Source organism: Scyliorhinus torazame, chromosome 7 (assembly GCF_047496885.1).
Source record: "Scyliorhinus torazame isolate Kashiwa2021f chromosome 7, sScyTor2.1, whole genome shotgun sequence".
Classification (NCBI taxonomy): domain Eukaryota; kingdom Metazoa; phylum Chordata; class Chondrichthyes; order Carcharhiniformes; family Scyliorhinidae; genus Scyliorhinus; species Scyliorhinus torazame.
In genome coordinates this window covers 22,528,836-22,552,150 of record NC_092713.1, presented here as the reverse complement: position 1 = coordinate 22,552,150, position 23,315 = coordinate 22,528,836, and the positions used below count along the sequence as shown (strand labels likewise).

The window sequence follows — 23,315 nt, the reverse complement described above, 5'->3', positions numbered from 1 at the left end:
GCGGGGAACCATTGGAACTCGGTCGTCTCCTTAACCAGGTTCCTGAGAGCCGTGGTGTGGGAGGCGAGGTTCGGGATGAATTTCCCCAGGAAAGTTACCATGTCCAGGAAGCGGAGGACCGCCTTCTTGTCCTCTGGTGTCTTCATGGCCTTAATGGCAGATACCTTGTCAGCATCCGGCTGCACGCCAAACTGTGAAATGTGGTATTCGAGGAATTTAAGTTCTGTTTGACCAAAGGAGCATTTGGCCCTGTTGAGGCGGAGACCATGTTCATGGATTCGTCGGAAGACGCGTTGGAGGCGATCAATGTGCTCCTGCGGGGTGGTAGACCAGACGATGATGTCGTCCACATATACGCGAACCCCTTCGATACCTTCCATCATCTGCTGCATTATTCTGTGGAACACTTCCGATGCAGAGATGATTGGGTTATGGGGATAGGGCGGAGGTGTTGACCTTGGGGAGTGTGCTCTTTCCAAGAGCCGGTGCAGACTTGATGGGCCGAATGGCCTCCTTCTGCACTGTAAATTCTATGAAAACATTCTGGTTCTCTTTCCGACAGTCTTTATCTTGCTCCTCACTGGTGGCAAATATATTGAGCGGGATTCTCCATCCCGTCAGCCCCCTTTTCTGGTGCAGCGTGCGCTCGCGTCAGCGGTATTCCCCGTTCTTGCAGCTGGTTAATGGGGTTTCCCATTGTAACCACCCCCACGCCGTCGGGAAACCCACGGGCGCGGGTGTGCTTGCCGGCCAAGCGGAGGATCCCGCCGACGGAGAATCCCGCAGATCGTACCTGTTGGAACAGGATCAATTTCTGTGGCTCCTCAATCTCCAGCCCGTTCTGCACATCAACTTTGCTCTGAATCCTGACCGCTCCACGCAGTCTGAATGGAGTCTAAAGCAAACTTTCAAAAGCAACCTGCATATATGTGTCGGAGTGTCTCCAAACCATACTCCAGCTCAGTGAATCTGAGCTGGACAGACTGAGATGGAAACATGCCCTGCATATCAATTCACTGGGGTCCGCCTCTCTGTCCACACACTCGTGCTCACAAACACTTACTTGCAGTAAGCACGAAATACTGGAAAATGTTTTTTTTTTCTTCAATGCCCACCTAAGATGTGGATGTTACATGGCAGCCTGAATGTTTCTTGCCCCGTATCTCTTCACCTATATAATCGTCTCCTCTTTGTTTTCCCCAACCCTCTCGGCCCCAACCAGTTATCCCTGCCCACATTCACGTCCCACTCCAATTTCAATCCCTGTTCCATTGCCCGCCTCGCCATCCTTACCCCATCCCCCTCCACCCCATCCTCCACCATCCCATCCCCTGTCGCACTGTGCTGAACAATCCCCTTCTGTGTTTGATTCTGGTAACAGTACCCCTGTCACTCCAAACAGCTGTCTCGCCCATCTGACAGTGCTTGTTGTCTTCCTTCAGTTGAGGTGTCAGGATGGAGAATAATGTTATTGACGACAGTGTTCAGGGAGGTTTGCAGAAAGAAACGAGGGCACGATGATACCTCTTGCAGGATTTGGTAAAAAGCCATCGCCAGAATTTATAAACTACCGCTCGAATTGCACTGAACCTAATCATGAGAAGTGTATTGTATCAAAACAGCACATCACACATGATTAATGAAACAGAATGTAGGACAGCGAGAGAAAAATTCCTCTTCTGTTTCTCCACTTTCATTAATGCACCCGTTCTTAAAACTGCAGGAAACCATTAAATTAAACATCCTGGCTATTCAATTAATCCCATTCTCCCTCGCCTTACTGCGGAGCCCTGTAATATTTTTCATTTTCTGCTGGGTTTTCTTTTATCAAATCCATTGTGTGTTTTTGTATTTTTTCCTGGTTTCCCTATGATTTCGCCATTTGCAGTCAAATCCTGAATGCGTTTCCTTCATGAGCTCTCTTTTCCTGTTAGACAGACGGTGTAAACATTTCCTTTCAGTCTGGTTGGGACCACTGAGGGTACCCCATCCATTCTCCCCTGTGTCACAGTCAGCGTCCCGTCACTGTAGCTACGTGGGCACAAGCGTTTGTCTGGGAATGGTGTCCCACCAAGACAGCATCACAGTGAAGCAGTCTGGGAACTGCGTCCCGCAATCAGTGTCACAGTGAAACAGTCTGGGAACGGTGTCATCGCAGTCAGTGTCACAGTGAAGCAGTCTGGGAATGGTGTCCTGCAGTCAGCATCACAGTGAAGCAGTCTGTGAACGGTGTCCTGCAGTCAGTGTCAGAGTGAAACAGTCTGGGAACGGTGTCATCGCAGTCAGTGTCACAGTGAAGCAGTCTGGGAACGGTGTCTTCGCAGTCAGTGTCACAGTGAAGCAGTCTGGGAATGGTGTCCTGCAGTCAGTGTCACAGTGAAGCAGTCTGGGAACGGTGTCATCGCAGTCAGTGTCACAGTGAAGCAGTCTGGGAACGGTGTCATCGCAGTCAGTGTCATAGTGAAGCAGTCTGGGAACGGTGTCCTGCAGTCAGCATCACAGTGAAGTAGTCTGTGAACGTTGTCCTCGCAGTCAGTGTCACAGTGAAGCAGTCTGGGAACGGTGTCCTGCAATCAGTGTCACAGTGAAGCAGTCTGGGAACGGTGTCCTGCAGTCAACATCATAGTGAAGCAGTCTGGGAACGGTGACCTGCAGTCAGCATCACAGTGAAGCAGTCTGTGAACGGTGTCCTGCAGTCAGCATCACAGTGAAGCAGTCTGGGAACGGTGTCCTGCAGTCAGTATCACAGTGAAGCAGTCTGGGAACGGTGTCCTGCAGTCAGCATCACAGTGAAGCAGTCTGTGAACGGTGTCCTGCAGTCAGCATCACAGTGAAGCAGTCTGTGAACGGTGTCCTGCAGTCAGCATCACAGTGAAGCAGTCTGGGAATGGTGTCCTGCAGTCAGTGTCACAGTGAAGCAGTCTGGGAACGGTGTCATCGCAGTCAGTGTCACAGTGAAGCAGTCTGTGAACGGTGTCCTGCAGTCAGTATCACAGTGAAGCAGTCTGGGAACGGTGTCTTCGCAGTCAGTGTTACAGTGAAGCAGTCTGGGAACGGTGTCATCGCAGTCAGCATCACAGTGAAGCAGTCTGGGAACGGTGTCATCGCAGTCAGCATCACAGTGAAGCAGTCTGGGAACGGTGTCCTGCAGTCAGTGTCACAGTGAAGCAGTCTAGGAACAGTGTCCTGCAGTCAGCATCACAGTGAAGCAGTCTGGGAGTGGTGTCATCGCAGTCAGCATCACAGTGAAGCAGTCTGGGAACGGTGTCATCGCAGTCAGCATCACAGTGAAGCAGTCTGGGAACGGTGTCCTGCAGTCAGCATCACAGTGAAGCAGTCTGGGAACGGTGTCCTGCAGTCAGCATCACAGTGAAGCAGTCTGGGAGTGGTGTCATCGCAGTCAGCATCACAGTGAAGCAGTCTGGGAGTGGTGTCATCGCAGTCAGCATCACAGTGAAGCAGTCTGGGAATGGTGTCATCGCAGTCAGTGTCACAGTGAAGCAGTCTGGGAACGGTGTCATCGCAGTCAGCATCACAGTGAAGCAGTCTGGGAACGGTGTCTTCGCAGTCAGCATCACAGTGAAGCAGTCTGGGAACGGTGTCCTGCAGTCAGTATCACAGTGAAGCAGTCTGGGAACGGTGTCATCGCAGTCAGCATCACAGTGAAGCAGTCTGGGAACGGTGTCTTCGCAGTCAGCATCACAGTGAAGCAGTCTGGGAACGGTGTCCTGCAGTCAGTATCACAGTGAAGCAGTCTGGGAACGGTGTCATCGCAGTCAGCATCACAGTGAAGCAGTCTGGGAACGGTGTCCTGCAGTCAGTGTCACAGTGAAGCAGTCTGGGAACGGTGTCCTGCAGTCAGTGTCACAGTGAAGCAGTCTGGGAGTGGTGTCATCGCAGTCAGCATCACAGTGAAGCAGTCTGGGAACGGTGTCCTCACAGTCAGTGTTACAGTGAAGCAGTCTGGGAACGGTGTCCTGCAGTCAGTGTCACAGTGAAGCAGTCTGGGAACGGTGTCCTGCAGTCAGTGTCACAGTGAAGCAGTCTGGGAATGGTGCCCTACAGTCAGTGTCACAGTGAAGCAGTCTGGGAACGGTGTCCTGCAGTCAGTGTCACAGTGAAGCAGTCTGGGAACGGTGTCCTCACAGTCAGTGTTACAGTGAAGCAGTCTGTGAACGGTGTCCTGCAGTCAGTGTCACAGTGAAGCAGTCTGGGAACGGTGTCCTGCAGTCAGTGTCACAGTGAAGCAGTCTGGGAACGGTGTCCTGCAGTCAGTGTCACAGTGAAGCAGTCTGGGAACGGTGTCTTCGCTGTCAGCATCACAGTGAAGCAGTCTGGGAACGGTGTCATCGCAGTCAGCATCACAGTGAAGCAGTCTGGGAACGGTGTCCTGCAGTCAGCATCACAGTGAAGCAGTCTGGGAACGATGTCCTGCAGTCAGTGTCACAGTGAAGCAGTCTGGGAACGGTGTCCTGCAGTCAGCGTCACAGTGAAGCAGTCTGGGAACGGTGTCTTCGCTGTCAGCATCACAGTGAAGCAGTCTGGGAACGGTGTCATCGCAGTCAGCATCACAGTGAAGCAGTCTGGGAACGGTGTCTTCGCAGTCAGCATCACAGTGAAGCAGTCTGGGAACGGTGTCATCGCAGTCAGCATCACAGTGAAGCAGTCTGGGAACGGTGTCCTGCAGTCACCATCACAGTGAAGCAGTCTGGGAACGGTGTCTACGCTGTCAGCATCACAGTGAAGCAGTCTGGGAACGGTGTCCTGCAGTCAGTGTCACATTGAAGAAGTCTGTGAACGGTTTCTTCGCAGTCAGCATCACAGTGAAGCAGTCTGGGAACGGTGCCCTGCAGTCAGTGTCAGAGTGAAGCAGTCTGTGAACGGTGTCCTCGCAGTCAGTGTCACAGTGAAGCAGTCTGTGAACGGTGTCCTCGCAGTCAGCATCACAGTGAAGCAGTCTGTGAACGGTGTCCTGCAGTCAGTGTCAGAGTGAAGCAGTCTGTGAACGGTGTCCTCGCATTCAGTGTCACAGTGAAGCAGTCTGTGAACGGTGTCCTCGCAGTCAGCATCACAGTGAAGCAGTCTGTGAACGGTGTCCTGCAGTCAGCATCACAGTGAAGCAGTCTGTGAACGGTGTCCTGCAGTCAGCATCACAGTGAAGCAGTCTGGGAACGGTGTCTTGCAGTCAGCATCACAGTGAAGCAGCCTGGGAATGGTGTCTACGCTGTCAGCATCGGGGGGGGGAGAGGAGCAGCAGCGGGGAGAGAGGAGCAGCAGCGGGGAGAGAGGAGCAGCGGTGGGGAGAGAGGAGCAGCAGCGGGGAGCGAGGAGCAGCAGCGGGGGGGGAGGAGCAGCAGGGGGGGGGGAGAGGAGCAGCAGCGGGGAGAGAGGAGCAGCGGCGGGGAGAGAGGAGCAGCAGCGGGGAGAGAGGAGCAGCAGCGGGGAGAGAGGAGCAGCGGCGGGGAGAGAGGAGCAGCGGCGGGGAGAGAGGAGCAGCAGCGGGGAGAGAGGAGCAGCAGCGGGGAGAGAGGAGCAGCAGCGGGAAGAGAGGAGCAGCAGCGGGGGGAGAGGAGCAGCAGCGGGGGGAGGAGCAGCAGGTGGGAGAGAGGAGCAGCAGTGGGAGGAGAGAGGAGCAGCAGCGGGGGGAGAGGAGCAGCAGCGGGGGAGAGAGGAGCAGCGGCAGGGAGAGAGGAGCAGCCGCGGGGAGAGAGGAGCAGCAGCGGGGGGAGGAGCAGCAGCGGGGAGCGAGGAGCAGCAGTGGGAGGAGCATCACAGCCTGGTATGGCAACTGCTCGGCCCAAGACCGCAAGAAACTTCAGAGAGTCGTGAACACTGCCCAGTCCATCACACGAACCTGCCTCCCATCCATTGACACCATCTACACCTCCCGCTGCCTGGGGAAAGTGGGCAGTATAATCAAAGATCCCTCCCACCCGGCTTACTCACTCTCCCAACTTCTTCCATCGGGCAGGAGATACAGAAGTCTGAGAACACGCACGAACAGACTCAAAAACAGCTTCTTTCCCGCTGTTACCAGACTCCTAAATGACCCTCTTATGGACTGACCTCATTAACACGACATCCTGTATGCTTCATCCGATGCCGGCGTCTATGTATTTGCATTGGTGTACCTTGTGTTGCCCTATTTTGTATTTTTATTTTATTTTCCTGTACTGAATGATCTATTGAGCTTCACGTAGAGAAATACTTTTTATTATACCTCGGTACACGTGACAATAAACAAATCCAAATCTAATTGACGCACTGCAAGGTACCACAGTGAATAGATGGGATTATCTGATTTCTTGTCCTGTTTATTGAGGGCTCAATGTTGGTCAGGACACCGGGGAGCGATTCCCTGTTTGTTTTTTGACACACGGATATGGGAGCTGTTTCAGCCAGTCGAGTGGGCCGATGGGCTTGACAAGCACCCAAAAGATGCGCCTCCAACAGTCGTGCTTAGGTTCATCTAAGGATTGCGGGACGTGAATCCCCAGCATTCTGACTCTTAGGCGTGTTACCAACGAAACCAAAACTGACACACTAAAGAGCACAGCAATGGATGAGGCGATGGAAATGATAGACTTGTGCGCTTGCTGTAAGGTACCCTGCAGGCATCCTACAAGGCTAGCCCTGCTCTGTCTCTTTCACTAAAGCTCGCCGCATCTCTGATCTTCCTTTTTCCCCCGGCTGTCACAGGGGGCATCAGAAATATCAATCACACTTTTGAGTATCTCGTGTGAGCATTGCTTGGGGAAAGGTAGCACGAGTACACCGGTTTGGTCATAAAGAGATAGGCAGAGCTATGACTCTAGACCTTGCTAGTTGGGCACGTGATCCTGTAATGCAAAGGGCCGACAATCTTGTCTATTGCATAGAATTTAGGGCACAGTAAATTTTCGATCAGGCTGCGGCTGTGTTTACGCTCCACACAAGCCTCCTCCTCCCGCTCCATTTACTTTATCTCACCCTGTCAGCATGTCCTACTCTTTATTTCCACCGCATGCACTTAACATTTCACTTGGCAGCTGCAACTCTGTAGGTGTCAGCTGAGGCTCGGCGGTAGTTTTCTCACTCACTGAGCTTGAAGGCTAAGGGTTCAAGTCTCCAGAAAGATGAGCACATAATCCAGGCCTAGGCCGGAGCACTCCGTGTACTGCACCGATGCAGGCATTCCCGTTCCTGCATTCGAGCAGTGCCTATACTTCAAAACTGCTTCATCGGCTGTAAAATACTTTGGAATGTCTTGCTGACGGTATTACAACTGCAATCCTTTCTTTTTTTTCGTGAGATCCTGTGCGTGCTGAAACACATCGAGAGTAACCGTAAGACCAGGGGCTGGTTTAGCACAGGGCGAAAGAGCTGGCTTTTAAAGCAGGCCAGCAGCACGGTTCAATTCCCGTACCAGCCTCCCCGAACAGGTGCCGTAATGTGGCGACTAGGGGCTTTTCACAGTAACTTCATTTGAAGCCTCCTTGTGACAATAAGCAATTTTCATTTCAGAAGACATAGGAGCAGAATTAGGCCATTCGGCCCATCGAGTCTGCTTTGCCATTCGATCTTGGCTGAGATGTTTCTCATCCCCATTCCCCTGCCTTCTCCCCATAACCCCTGATCCCCTTATTAATCAAGAACCTATCTATCTCTGTCTTAGGCACGGTAGCACAGTTATTAGCACTGTTGCTTCACAAGGCCCGGGTCCCAGGTTCGATTCCCGGCTTGGGTCACAGTCTGCGCGGAGTCTGCACCTTTTCCTCATGTCTGCGTGGGTTTCCTCCGGGTGCTCCGGTGTCCTCCCACAAGTTCCGAAAGACGTGCTTGTTAGATGAATTGGACATTCTGAATTCTCCCTGCGTGTACCCGAATAGGCGCCGGAATGTGGCGACTAGGGGATCTTCACAGTAACTTCATTGCAGTGATAATGTAAGCCTACTTGTGACAATAATAAAGATTATTATTATTAAAGATACTCAGTGATTTGGCTCCCACAGCAAAGAGTTCCACAGATTCACCACCCTCTGGCTGAAGAAATTCCTCCTCATCTCTGTTTTAAAGGATCATTCCTTCAATCCGATGCTGTACCCTCGGGTTCTAGTTTTTCCTACAAGTGGAAATATCCTCTCCACGTCCACTCTATCCAGGCCTCGCTGTATCCTGTAAGTTTCAATAAGATCCCCCCCCCCTCATCTTTCTAAACTCCAGCGAGTATAGATCCAGAGTCCTCAACCGTTCCTCATACGACAAGCTCTTCATTCCAGGGATCATTCTTGTGAACCTCCTCTGAATCCTTTCCAAGGCCAGCACATCCTTCCTTAAACACGGGGTCCAAAACTGCTCACAATACTCCAAATGGGGTCTGACCAGAGCCTTATACAGCCTCAGAGGTACATCCCTGCTCTTGTATTCCAGCCCTCTCGACATGAATGCTAACATTGCAGTTGCCTTCCTAATTGCTGACTGAACCTGCACGTTAACCTTAAGAGAATCTCCATGAGGAACTCCTGTTTTGTTGTCCGAGTGGGGTCCAGATAGGGTTTGGCGGAATTTCCTATTCTCCCAAGTCCACTGCTCGAGCCTACAGTTCCTCAGAACCATTCCTGCTTTGCTTTTTAGCAAATATTGACACATTTGGACCTCTACACGAGGTTGGGCCTTCTCCTCCCTCCATCCAGATCTCTCAGTCATGTGATCTGACATCATTATTACATCAGCGTCATGTCTGCTTCTGATGTTAACCCTTTACTCTGCAACCGCATCCTCTTGTCCATCCGAAATCGCCTGTGATTGAAGTGATTGAAAACCTGTGAAGGTAAGTGATTTTTATTTATTTTTACTACCTTTTCAAATTGTGTTGGGGGGGGGGGGGGTAACTGAAGTGACATCACATTAAAGCTGTGACCTGATTGGCTGGTTGGGAATCTACACTAAATTTTAAAAAATTAAGCATTATTAAACTAATTAAACATAATTACTTTATTATAATTTAGAGGGTTATCTAAGCCAGAGATCGGAGAGTACTGTATTTAGCTTTCACATTTCTAGTAGAAATCTAGTGCTAGGAAATAGAGAGTTAACAGTAACTTTTTTTTTATATTTTAAATTTAATTTATTAATTAATTGACGCAATGTCAATTCGAGGGGTGCAGTGCTCTGACTGTGAGATGTGGCAGGTCCGGGAGGCTTCCAGCATCCCGGATGGCTTCATCTGCAGAAAGTGCACCCAACTGGAGCTCCTCACAGACTGCATGGTTCGGTTGGAGCAGCAGTTGGATGCACTTAGGAGCATGCAGGTGGCGGAAAGCGTCATAGATCGCAGTTATATAAATGTGGTCACACCCAAGGTGCAGGCAGAGATATGGGTGACCACCAGGAAAGGGCAGGCAGTCAGTGCAGGAATCCACTGTGGTTCTCCCCTCTCGAACAGGTATACCCCTTTGGATACTGTCGGGGGGGATAGCCTATCAGGGGGAAACAGCAGCAGCCAGAGCAGTGGCACCACGGCTGGCTCAGCAAGAGAGGGTCAAAGTGCAGAAGAGCAATAGTCATAGGGGACTCTATAGTCAGGGGCACAGATAGGCGCTTCTGTGGACGTGAAAGAGACTCCAGGATGGTATGTTGCCTCCCTGGTGCCAGGGTCCAGGATGTCTCCGAACGGGTAGCGGGCATCCTGAAGGGGGAGGGCAAACAGGCAGAGGTCGTGGTACATTTTGGTACTAACGACATAGGCAGGAAGGGGCATGAGGTCCTGCAGCAGGAGTTCAGGGAGCTAGGCAGAAAGTTAAAAGACAGGACCTCTAGGGTTGTAATCTCGGGATTACTCCCTGTGCCACGTGCCAGTGAGACTAGAAATAGGAAGATATAGCAGCTAAACACGTGGGTAAACAGCTGGTGTAGGAGGGAGGGTTTCCGTTATCTGGCCTACTGGGAGCTCCTCCGGGGCAGGTGTGACCTGTATAAGAAGGACGGGTTGCATCTAAACTGGAGAGGCATAAATATCCTGGCCGCGAGGTTTGCGAGTGACACACGGGAGGGTTTAAACTAGTATGGCAGGGGGGGTGGGCACGGGAGCAATAGGTCAGAAGGTGAAAGCATTGAGGGAGAACTAGGGAATATGGCCAGTATGTCTCTGAGGAAGAGCAGACAGGGAGATGTTGCTGAACACAGCGGGTCTGGTGGCCTGAAGTGCATATGTTTTAATGCAAGAAGTATTACGGGTAAGGCAGATGAACTTAGAGCTTGGATTATTACTTGGAACTATGATGTTGTTGCCATTACAGAGACCTGGTTGAGGGAAGGACAGGAATGGCAACTAAACGCTCCAGGATTTAGATGTTTCAGGTGCGATAGAGGGGGATGTAAAAGGGGTGGCGGAGTTGCGCTACTTGTTAGGGAGAATATTACAGCTGTACTACGGGTGGACACCTCAGAGGGCAGCGAGGTTATATGGGTAGAGATCAGGAATAAGAAGGGTGCAGTCACAATATTGGGGGTACTACAGGCATCCTAACAGTCAGCGGGAGATAGTGGAGCAGGTAGGTAGACAGATTTTGGAAACGAGTAAAACAACAGGGTTGTTGTGATGGGAGACTTCAACTTCCCCAATATTGACTGGGACTCACTTAGTGCTAGGGGCTTAGACGGGGCAGAGTTTGTAAGGAGCATCCAGGAGGGCTTCTTAAAATAATATGTAGACAGTCCAACTACCGAAGGGGCTGTACTGGACCTGGCATTGGGGAATGAGCCCGGCCAGGTGGTAGAGGTTTCAGTAGGGGAGCATTTTGGGAACAGTGACCACAATTCAGTAAGTTTTAAAGTACTGGTGGACAAGGATAAGAGTGGTCCTAGGGTGAATGTGCTAAATTGGGGGAAGGCTAATTATAACAATATTAGGCAGGAATTGAAGAACATAGATTGGGGAGGATGTTTGAGGGTAAATCAACATCTGACATGTGGGAGGCTTTCAAGTGTCAGTGGAAAGGAATTCAGGACCGGCATGTTCCTGTGCGGAAGAAGGATAAATACGGCAAATTTCGGGTACCTTGGATAACGAGAGATATTGTAGGCCTCATCAAAAAGAAAAAGGAGGCATTTGTCAGGGCTAGATGGCTGGGAACAGACGAAGCCTGTGTGGAATATAAGGAAAGTAGGAAGGAACCTAAGCAAGGAGTCAGGAGGGCAAGACGGGGTCACGAAAAGTCATTGGCAAATAGGGTTAAGGCTTTTTACACGTACATAAAAAGCAAGAGAGTAGTCAGGGAAAGTGTTGGCCCATTGAAGGATAGGCAAGGGAATCTATGTGTGGAGCCAGAGGAATGGATGAGGTACTAAATGAATACTTTGCATCAGTATTCAGCAAAGGGAAGGAATTGGTGGATGTTGAGTCTGGAGAAGGGTGTGTAGATAGCCTGGGTCACATTGAGATCCAAAAAGACGAGGGGCCCCGCCACATTTCTGCCCCGACCCGCCGGCGGGAGTCTCCGTTACGCCGGTCGGTCAATAGGGTTTCCCATTGTGGGGCAGCCCCACGTCGCCGGGAAACCCCCGGGCGCCGGCAAAACGGAGACTCCCGTCGGCGGAGAATGACGCCCGAGGTGTTGGGCGTCTTGAAAAATATTACGGTAGATAAGTCCCCAGGGCCTGATGGGATCTACCCCAAAATACTGAAGGAGGCTAGAGAGGAAATTGCTGAGGCCTTGACAGAAATCTTTGGATCCTCACTGTCTTCAGGTGATGTCCCGGAGGACTGGAGAATAGCCAATGTTGTTCCTTTGTTTAAGAAGGATAGCAAGCCGCCTGGGGGGGATACAGCTACGTGGGAACCGGGTGAGGAGCTGGATTGAAAAAGGAAATGGCTAGTCGTCAAGGGGGAGGCGGTAAAGAGCCCCCCAACCCGGTTGATCACGTGGAATGTGAGAGGGCTGAACGGGCCGATTAAGAGGGCACGGGTACTCGCACACCTAAAGAAACTTAAGGCAGATGTGGTTATGCTTCAGGAGACGCATCTGAAGCTGATAGACCAGGTTAGACTTCGCAAAGGATGGGTGGGGCAGGTGTTTCATTCGGGGCTAGATGTAAAAAACAGGGGGGTGACCATACGAGTGGGGAAGCGGGTAATGTTTGAGGCAAAGTCTATAGTGGCGGATAGTGGGGGCAGATATGTGATGGTGAGTGGCAAACTGCAAGGGGAGGCGGTGGTATTAGTGAACGTGTATGCCCCGAACTGGGATGATGCCAATTTTATGAGGCGTATGTTAGGACGAATCCCGGACCTAGAGGTGGGGAAGTTGGTAATGGGTAGAGACTTTAATACGGTGCTGGACCCAGGGCTGGACAGATCGAGGTCCAGGACCGGAACGAGGCCGGCTGCAGCTAGGGTGCTTAAGGATTTTATGGAGCAGATGGGAGGAGTAGATCCCTGGAGATTTAGTAGACCTAGGAGTAAGGAGTTTTTGTTTTTCTCCGATGTACATAAAGTATTTTCACGAATAGATTTTTTTGTTTTGGGAAGGGCACTGATCCCAAAGGTGACGGGGACGGAGTACACGGCTATAGCCATTTCGGATCATGCTCCACACTGGGTGGACCTGGAGATAGGGAAAGAAAAACAACAGCTTCCACCCTGAAGAATGGACATGGGATTATTGGCAGATGAGGGGGTGTGTTTAAGGGTGAGGGGGTGTGTTGAAAGGTACTTGGAAATTAATGATAATGGGGAGGTACAGGTGGGAGTGGTCTGGGAGGCACTGAAGGCAGTGATTAGAGGGGAGCTGATATCTATTAGGGCACATAAAGGAAAGCAGGAGGGTAGGGAAAGGGAGCGGTTGTTGAAAGAACTTCTGAGGGTGGACAGACAATACGCGGAGGCACCGGAGGAGGGACTGTACAGGGAAAGGCAAAGTATACATGTAGAATTTGACTTGTTGACTACGGGTAATGCAGAGGCACAATGGAGGAAGGCACAGGGTGTACAGTACGAATATGGGGAGAAGGCGAGTAGGTTGTTGGCCCACCAACTGAGGAAAAGGGGAGCAGCGAGGGAGATAGGGGGGGTGAGAGATGAGGAGGGAGAGATGGAGCGGGGAGCGGAGAGAGTGAATGGAGTGTTCAAGGCATTTTATGAAAGATTATATGAAGCGCAGCCCCCGGACGGGAAGGAGAGAATGATGTGCTTTCTGGATCAGCTGGAATTTCCTAAGGTGGAGGAGCAGGAGAGAGTGGGGCTGGGAGCACAGATTGAGACGGAGGAAGTAGTGAAAGGGATTGGGAGCATGCAGGCGGGGAAGGTCCCGGGACCAGACGGATTCCCAGTTGAATTCTATAAGAAATATTTGGACTTGCTGGCCCCGCTAATGAGGCGAGGGGAAGGGGGCAGCTGCCCCCGACTATGTCAGAGGCAACGATATCGCTCCTCCTAAAGAAGGAAAAAGACCCGCTGCAATGCAGGTCATACAGGCCCATTTTCCTCCTGAATGTGGATGCTAAGATTCTGGCCAAGGTAATGGCAATGAGGATAGAGGATTGTGTCCCGGGGGTGGTCCATGAGGACCAAACTGGGTTTGTGAAGGGGAGACAGCTAAATACAAATATACGGAGGCTGCTAGGGGTAATGATGATGCCCCCACCAGAGGGGGAAGCGGAGATAGTGGTGGCGATGGATGCCGAGAAAGCATTTGATAGAGTGGAGTGGGATTATTTGTGGGAGGTGTTGAGGAGATTTGGCTTTGGGGACGGGTATATCAGGTGGGTACAGTTGCTGTATAGGGCCCCGATGGCGAGCGTGGTCACGAATGGACTATTTTCGGCTCCATAAAGGGACGAGGCAGGGATGTCCTCTGTCCCCGTTATTGTTTGCATTGGCGATTGAACCCCTGGCCATAGCACTGACGGGTTCCAGGAAGTGGAGGGGAGTACTTAGGGGGGGAGAAGAACACCGGGTATCTCTGTATGCGGATGATTTGTTGCTATATGTGGCGGACCCGGTGGAGGGGATGCCAGAGATAATGCGGATACTTGGGGAATTTGGGGATTTTTCAGGGTATAAACTGAACATGGGGAAAAGTGAGTTATTTGTGGTGCATCCGGGGGAACAGAGCAGAGAGATAGAGGATTTACCGTTGAGGAAGGTAGCAAGGGACTTCCGGTACCTGGGGATCCAGATAGCCAAGAATTGGGGTACATTACATAGGCTTAATTGAACACGGTTGGTGGAACAGATGGAGGAGGATTTCAAGAGATGGGACATGGTGTCCCTGTCATTGGCAGGTAGGGTGCAGGCGGTTAAAATGGTGGTCCTCCCGAGATTCCTTTTTGTGTTCCAGTGCCTCCCGGTGGTGATCACGAAGGCTTTTTTCAAAAGAATTGAGAAGAGCATTATGAGTTTTGTGTGGGCTGGGAAGACCCCGAGAGCGAGGCGAGGATTCTTGCAGCGTAGTAGGGACAGGGGGGGGCTGGCACTACCGAGCCTAGGTGAGTACTACTGGGCCGCCAATGTTTCAATGGTGTGTAAGTGGATGGGAGAAGGGGAGGGAGCGGCGTGGAAGAGATTGGAGAGGGCGTCCTGCAGGGGGACTAGCCTGCAAGCAATGGTGACGGCGCCGTTGCTGTTCTCACCAAAGAAATACACCACAAGCCCGGTGGTGGTGGCTACATTGAAAATTTGGGGGCAGTGGAGACGGCATAGGGGAGGGATGGGAGCTTCGGTGCGGTTCCCGATAAGAAACAATCATAGGTTCGTTCCGGGGAGAATGGATGGGGGATTTGGAGCATGGCAAAGAGCTGGGGTAGTACAACTAAGAGATCTATTTGTAGATGGGACGTTTGCGAGTCTGGGAGCACTGACGGAGAAATATGGGTTGCCCCAAGGGAATGCATTTCGGTATATGCAATTGAGGGCTTTTGCGAGGCAACAGGTGAGGGAATTCCCGCAGCTCCCAACGCAGGAAGTGCAGGATAGAGTGATCTCAGAGACATGGGTGGGGGATGGTAAGGTGGCGGACATATACAGGGAGATGAGGGACGAGGGGGAGATCATGGTAGATGAGCTGAAAGGGAAATGGGAAGACGAACTGGGGGAGGAGATTGAGGAGGGGCTGTGCGCTGATGCCCTACGTAGGGTAAACTCATCGTCCTCGTGTGCCAGACTAAGCCTGATACAATTTAAGGTGCTACACAGGGCACATATGACTGGAGCACGGCTTAGTAAATTTTTGGGGGTAGAGGATAGGTGTGCGAGATGCTCGAGAGGCCCAGCGAATCACACCCACATGTTCTGGTCATGCCCGGCACTACAGGGGTTCTGGGTGGGGGTGGCAAAGGTGCTTTCGAAGGTGGTGGGGGTCCGGGTCGAACCAAGCTTGGGGTTGGCTATATTTGGGGTTGCAGAAGAGCCGGGAGTGCAGGAGGCGAGAGAGGCTGACGTGTTGGCCTTTGCGTCCCTTGTAGCCCGGCGCAGGATATTGTTAATGTGGAAGGAAGCCAAACCCCCGGGTGTGGAGACCTGGATAAACGATATGGCAGGGTTTATAAAGTTAGAACGGATTAAGTTCGTGTTAAGGGGTTCGGCTCAGGGGTTCACCAGGCGGTGGCAACCGTTCGTCGACTACCTCACAGAAAGATAGAGGGAATGGAAAAGAAGTAGACAACAGCAGCAACCCAGGGGGGGGGGGGGGGTGGGCGGAAGGGCGGGGGGGAGGAATCGGACGGACTCTCAGGGATGTTATTGTATATGTATAGGTATTTGGTATATGTAATTGTATATTAGATTGTTGGATTGTATTTTTGGAGAGTATTTATTTTGGACAAGGCAGTTGCCATTTAGTTTTGTTTTTTGTTTTTGTTTATATATTACTTATATATTTGTTTAAAACTGGCCACGGTTATTTATATTGCTTTATTGTTGTGTAAAAGAAACACTACGTATTGTTATGTTTGGCCAAAAAACTTGAATAAAATATTTTTTTTTTAAAAAGAAGGATAGCAAGGATAATCCAGGGGACTATAGGCCGGTGAGCCTTACGTCAGTGGTAAGGAAACTACTGGAGAGAATTCTTCGAGACAGGATCTACTCCCATTTGGAAGCAAATGGATGTATTAGTGAGAGGCAGCATGGTTTTGTGAAGGGAAGGTCGTGTCTCACTAACTTGATGAGTTTTTCGAAGATGTCACAAAGATGATTGAGGCAGGTAGGGCAGTGGATGTTGTCTATATGGACTTCAGTAAGGCCTTTGACAAGGTCCCTCATGGCAGACTGGTACAAAAGGTGAAGGCACACGTGATCAGGGGTGAGCTGGCAAGGTGGATACAGAACTGGCTAGGCCATAGAAGGCAGAGAGTAGCAATGGAAGGGTGCTTTTCTAATTGGAGGGCTGTGACTCGTGGTGTCCGCAGGGATCAGCGCTGGGACCTTTGCTGTTCGTAGTATATATAAATGATTTGGAGGAAAATGTAACTGGTTGATTAGTAAGTTTGCAGATGACACAAAGGTTGGTGGAATTGCGGATAGCGATGAGGACTGTCAGAGGATATCACAGGATTTAGATTGTTTGGAGACTTGGGTGGAGAGATGGCAGATGGAGTTTAATCCGGACAAATGTGAGGTAATGCATTTTAGAAGGTCTAATGCAGGTAGGGAATATACAGTGAATGGTAGAACCCTCAAGAGTATTGAAAGTCAGGGAGATCTAGGTGTACAGGTCCACAGGTCACTGAAAGGGGCAACACAGGTAGAGAAGGTAGTCAAGAAGGCACACGGCATGCTTGCCTTCATTGGCCGGGCATTGAGTATAAGAATTGGCAAGTCATGTATAGAACATTAGTTCGGCCACACTTGGAGTATAGTGTTCAATTCTGGTCGTCACACTACCAGAAGGATATGGAGGCTTTAGAGAGGGTGCAGAAGAGATTTACCAGGATGTTGCCTGGTATGGAGGGTATTAGCTATGAGGAGCGGTTGAATAAACTCAGTTTGTTCTCACTGGAACGACGGAGGTTGAGGGGCGACCTGATAGAGGTCTACAAAATTATGAGGGACACAGACGGCGTGGATAGTCAGAGGCTTTTCCCCAGGGCAGAGGGGTCAATTACTAGGGGGCATAGGCTTAAGGTGCGAGGGGCAAGGTTTAGAGGAGATGTACGAGGCAAGTTTTTTACACAGAGGGTAGCGTGTGCCTGGAACCCGCTGCCGGAGGAGGTGGTGGAAGCAGGGACGATAGTGACATTTAAGGGGCATCTTGCCAAATACATGAATAGGATGGGAATAGAGGGATACGGACCCCAGAAGTGTAGATGATTTTAGTTTAGACGGACAGCATGGTCGGCACAGGCTTGGAGGGCCGAAGGGCCGAAGGGCCTGTTCCTGTGCTGTACTTTTCTTTGTTCTTGGTTCTTTGTTTTGAAGTGGTCATCTGCACAATACTGAGCATGTGCCAGCCGCTGTGTGGGGAAACCAAATGGTGAGCAAAACATCCAAGGATTTCCACCATTTTGTTTTGTAGCTGCTGTGTTGCCTGCAGAGGCGACAACAAAAGTATAAGTTTGTTTCTTGGTGACCAGTGTTTTGAGGGTTATTCTTGAGGGAACCGATACAGTCCAGTCAATTCTATTCATTTAACCCGACAGTCAATTTGGCGCAGCAAGCGCCCACAAGCGGCAATGACATGTTAGTCTGTTTTTAGTGATGCTGATTGACGGAAGAATATTGGCCAGGATTCAGGGGAGAAATCCCCTGCTCTTCTTCCAATAGATGCTCGTTGTTTTTCAACATCCGACGCAGAAGTTAGAGCTCGATTTTATGGCTGGTCTGAAAGTTGGCACCTCTCACAGTGCAGCACTCCCTCAGTACCACACAACTGGAAAATCAATAATAATAATCTTTATTATTGTCACAAGTAGGTTTACGTTAACACCGCAATGAAGTTACTGTGAAAATCCCCTAGTCGCCACATTCCGGCGCTTGTTCGGGTACAGTGGGAGAATTCAGAATGTCCAAATTACCTAACAGCATGTCTTTTGGGATTGTGGGAGGAAACCGGAGCACCCGGAGGAAACCCACGCACACACGGGGAGAACGTGCAGACTCCGCGCACACAGTGACCCAAGCCGGGAATCGAACCTGGGACCCTGGTGCTGTTAAGCCACAGTGATAACCACTGTGCTCCCGTGCTGGGGGACACCTTCGCCACATGGATTTTTGTAAGTTGATGAATCTACTTTAGTGATACCAGGGCTTAACGGGTTAAATAATGAGGACAGGCTGAATTTCCCTGAGTATAGGTTAAAGGGTGATTTAATTGTTTAGCACAGTGGGCTAAACAGCTGGCTTGGAATACAGAACAAGGCAGCAGCGCGGGTTCAATTCCCGTACGGCCCTCCCCGAACAGGCGCCAGAATGTGGCGACTAGAGGCTTCTCACAGTAACTTAATTGAAGCCTACTTGTGACAACAAGCTACTATTATTATTATTATTAATTGAGATGTTTAAAACAGTTAAGGTGTCAGCTGTGGATCAGTTAATGACCCTCACCGCTGAGTCTGAAGCTTCTGAATTCAAGTTTCACTCCAGGAGTTGAGCACAAAAATCAGGGGTGACACTGCAGTGCAGTCCTGTGGGAGTGCTGCACTGTCAGAGGTGCTGTCCTTTGAATGAGACTGGGAGCTCTCTGCTCTCGCAGGTGGATGTAAAGGATTGAGCGTCACTGTTTCGAAGAAGAGCGGATGAGTTATCAGAGAACCTGCCAAATTTGGGCAGCATAGATTAGCACTGCTGCCTCACAGCTCCAGGGACCCAGGTTCAATTCCAGCCTCGTGTGACTGTCTGTGTGGAGTTTGCCCTTTCTCCCCGTGTCTGCGAGGGTTTCCTCCGGGTGCTCCGGTTTCCGCCCACAGTCCAAAGATGTGCGGGTTAGGTGGATTGACCATGCTAAATTGCCCTTGGTGTCCAAAGATGTACAGGTTAGGTGGGGTTATGGGGATAGGCCGGGTGAGTGGGACTAGGTAGGGTGCTCTTTCAGAGGGTCAGTGCAGGCTCGATGAGCAGAATGGCCTCTTTCTGCACTGTTGAGATTCTATGAATATTGTTTCCTCCACCAATACCACTCGGCCAGATTACCACATTGATATTTTTGGAGCTTGCTTGTTCTGACAACGGTGACTGCACTCCAAAGCGTTTAGATGTCCCATAATTATGTTGTTCACGGGTTGTACAGGGCGAATAGAAACTATTTCCTCTGGGTAGGGAGCCCAGAACGAGAGGGCATAACTTTAAACTTAATAGGTGATGTCCTGAAGCGCATCTCCACACAAAAGGTGGTGGAAATCTGTAATTGTCTCCCACGAAAACGTAGCTGAGACTGGAGGCCGGATTTTCCCTCCGGGTTGTGGAACAGAAGTCCGGAGCGTTTCTGAGTAGTCGTCGATGAGTAACTGAGAAGGTGCTTCATCATGGAGGCACCCTCGTGCCAGCCTTGTCATTAATAAAGGGATCTATCAGCCAGACTACCTGTGTGTGTGTGGGGGGGAGGGGGGGGGTGTTTAGGAGTGGCAGAGGGGCAGGAGGGGGGGAGCCCTTCCACGGGACAGCCTGTGACTGCTCTCGTACCTTGGCAGGCACAGATGTTATCTAAGTCTGCTGTCCAGCACAACCTGGGAAGTGGCTGGTAACAGTCCGGACTGGAGTTCCAGTTTAAGGTATACAAGACCAGCTCGAGCCGGTACCAGTAATTTCGCAAGTTTTGATGGCTTCTTCCTTCGGGATGAAAGGAACTCGATTCCAGGCGCTGGCCCCATTGGTGGGGGAAACTGGATGTTGACTGGAAAACCTTTCCTCTTATTGGACTTAAGCGGCCCCTAATGGACCTAATCAGGTACTTGCCATGTGACCAGCACTGGGGCTAATTTTCAGCATTGCCCACATCCGATCCCAGACCCAGCAGCTGTTGGAAATCCGTCCTCGGGCTGCGTTCGGAATTGCAGTTGTTAGATCTTTGTTGGGGAAGGGTTACGGAACCAAGGTGGGTAAAATCAAAATCCAGATCAACCGTGTTCTAAATGGATGGCAGACCAGGCTTGAGGGGGCCGAATGGCCTTATCCAGCTCCCTTTTATTCACGTCTCGTTCAGGCGTTTCATCCTTTGGTTCGGGCTAACAAGTCTTTTCCTTTCCCCTCACAGAGAAAACTGATTCTCGTGGCGTGTTTGGTTCTCCTGGTCTCGCTTTTCGTGGCAGTAGTCCGCTATACGTACGACAACCCTTCGCTTCTCCTCCAGCCGTACCTTGGCCACGGTGGCACTTTAAACAGAACAAGGGTTTTTACCCACCCCAACAAGGCCCAGGAGCCCCGGGAACTCCCTGGCTACATCAGTGTCAAGACGCTACAGGTAAAATGTTACGCTTGGGTCAAAGTGGGGGAGGCCAACCTTCTCATTGCTCTCAATCTTGCAGACTCTCCTTTGGGGAAGCTTAAAACTGCTGGTCGCATATATGTCAATAAGAACATTACAATCAATGAGTGTTTTTCCCCCGTGTTGGACCATCCAGGTTATGCTTAATTTTTTCTTTTGCCTCTGCTGCGTACTCCAGCCTGTCACCTGTTGCCTCCCTGCCTCGGAACCAGAATATCACAGGTCCCCAAGGTCAACTTGAGCATTGTTACACTGACACTCCAGTGCAGTGTTGAGGCAGTGCTACACTGCCGGGGGTGCTGCCTTTCAGATGGGCCAGTAGGAGTGGATTCTCGTTCTAAAGGGTCCCACTGTTGTCACGCAGGAGGCGCAGCAGCCAATTTGTGCACAGTAAGTTCAAGCAAACGGTCATGTGATAAATGACCCGATTCTCTGCACTCAAGTGCTGATCAAGGGGAAACGGTTGTCCAAAACAGCAGGGGAACATTCCTCCTCTGCTTCGAAATGGTCCTGTGGGATTGTCCACATCCTCCTGAGAGGACAGACAGGGCCCTGGGTTTAATGCTCCTTTCTAAAGACATGGAATGATGCACCACCTCCTCAGTATGGCACCGGGGTGTTAGACTAGATTTTTGTGCTCGGGTTTCTGGACCAGGTAGGCTACATACTCATATCCTCTGGCTCACAGGTGAGATGCTCCCATCTGAGCTGCTGAATTGGGACAATGAGGGCAATTTTACAGATGTGGCCGGGGTCTCGGCCAATGGCTGTAAGAGCCAGTGAGAGACCAGCACTGACTCCCACAGATAGGCCCGCCAGTAATACATGCCAATCAGGCAGTTGAGAGGTCAAACTTGGGCCTTCCGTAGGATCAGGACCCCAGGGGCGAGATGTCCTGCCTGCCAAGAGCTGTTGGCCAATCAGAGGCCAATAGCATTTTTTGCCCAGCAGCGCCACATAGGTGGCTGCTGCTGGAGCGACACCCACCACAGAGTGATCCAGGCCAGAGGTAGGTAATGGTGGGAGGGGTTTTGTGGTGTCGGGCCACATGGAAGGACGGCGTAGGGGGTCAGCAGCAAGGAGATAGAGTGGCTCTCAACGACATTGCGCCCCCAACCCTCCCTCCTGATTCTATGCCCCTCAATGGGGCACCGGGTACCTTTGAAAAATGGACCAGCCCCTCCCCAGGAGACAACGAACAACGCACATAATTATGTGCTGTGCTCCCGTGTGGTGATAGAGCTGACCGCTACTGGGCTAATAGAAGTGACAGTGGGGAGAGGCTTACAATTTGGCATGAAGTGGCCCTTTGAGCCTCAATTTGCAGCGGGGCGAGTAGATGCACGGGCCTTCCTGCTGCAGACCTAATTGGGTTTGGGGCAGGAAGGTGGCGGGATCCCCACTCACCTGCCACCCTCCCGAATTTAATATCCTCACCACCTCCAAAGTTGCCATGCTGGAGAGCATAAAATAGCAGCTAAAGTATTTTCCGTGTAGCAATCAAGAGATGAATGTTGGCCAGATCACTGGAAGAACTCTCCACTCTTTGTGTAACAGTGCCATGGGGCATGACTCTCTGTTTGGGAGGTTGTTGTCTCACAGGAGCGGAATTGCACCTGATTTGCTTTCCCACTGGGGGCACAGTACAGGAAACGATTCCCAATCCTTAGCCATGCAAATTTTTTCATGGTGAGGATTGCGAGGGATTCCCCAGGAAATCCGGCTAGCGGGCTGCCATTTTGGGAGGGCGGACATATAGCGAAGTCCCGGGACGAGGTTCCCCCTCCCCCAACAATGCTATTCAGCAATCCCGCCCTCTGCTGGAATTTCCTGGATCACCCCCAGTACGGGGGTGACGAGACTCCCCTCAATAAAGAGACCCCCTAAATATGGAGACCCCTCAGAGACCCCCTTAATAAGGAGACTCCCCCACAGACCCCCTAAATAAAGAGAGTAACCATAATGTTGATAAGCATTTGATTGACAGCTCCTGGACCACCTCAGAGTGCTTTCTATCATCTCCCTTCTTGGTTGAGTGACTGTGAAGTGATCAGCTGTGAAATTAATAGCATTTAACTCTGAAGTGGTCCAGGAGCTGTCAATCAAAGTTTGACGTTTACAAACATTGCTGTTGGTTCACAGCTGACCACTTCAAAGCTATTGAACTGTGAAGGGAGATGAATGGAACAATGCTGACAACTGGGTGTGTGTGGAAGCTGTCAATCACAGCCTAGTAAAATCAGTATGCAAACTAAATGAATGAATGGCTTGCAGATCAAATATCTGAGGGGGTATAAACCCAGCTGCCTCATTTTCTCTTTCCAGAAATTGACAGGTGCTGCTTCCTTTGTCTAAGCCAGCAGGTGTGCTGCACAGATGAGTTTTAAAGCATTGATTTTTTCACTGCCTCTGTCTGGACTGCTCTCTAGCTTACAGACGGGTGTCTCTCTTTCGGGGAGCTTCTAGACATGGGTCTCTCTTCTGCGGAGCTTCCTGATGGGGTCTCTCTTCTGGGGGACTTCCTGATAGTGGACACGCTTCTGGGGCCTTCCTAACAGAGGTCTCGCTTCTGGGAGTTCTGTGGTGGAGGGTCACCTTATTAAGGGGGGGGTCCTTTATTTAGGAAGTCTCTGCAGGGGCTGCTTATTTAGAGGGTTTCTGATGGGTGGATCTGGTGGGGGTGCGGTGGGCAGGTCTTGCATTTGGGGGGGGGGGGGGGGGGAGTGGCCCTCCAATGAACGGGAAGCGGAGAATCCAGCCCATGATCTTTGCTTCCGCCCATTTGAATAGACAAGCTGATGATGGACAGAATGACATCAGGGCCGAACAGGCATTCTCGTTCCGTTCTTCGTTGTTCTCCTGGGGCTGTCTTTTTCCATTGACTTGGCAGCAATTCAGCAGAGCCCCACAACGCATGCG

The 23,315-nt window shown here is 50.9% G+C and overlaps 1 protein-coding gene across 2 annotated transcripts in view; it reads left to right on the top strand.

Moving 5' to 3' along the window:
* Window positions 1-23,315, top strand: part of st6galnac3 (ST6 (alpha-N-acetyl-neuraminyl-2,3-beta-galactosyl-1,3)-N-acetylgalactosaminide alpha-2,6-sialyltransferase 3) — a 283,945-nt gene that overhangs the window by 19,499 nt on the left and 241,131 nt on the right. The window contains exon 2 of one of the 2 annotated variants that reach the window (XM_072510419.1): window positions 20,166-20,372. In XM_072510419.1, the coding sequence (XP_072366520.1) occupies window positions 20,166-20,372 (207 nt within the window). Of the gene's footprint in view, window positions 1-20,165; window positions 20,373-23,315 lie in introns of those variants that run through there. The other variant, XM_072510420.1, reaches the window with a different exon arrangement.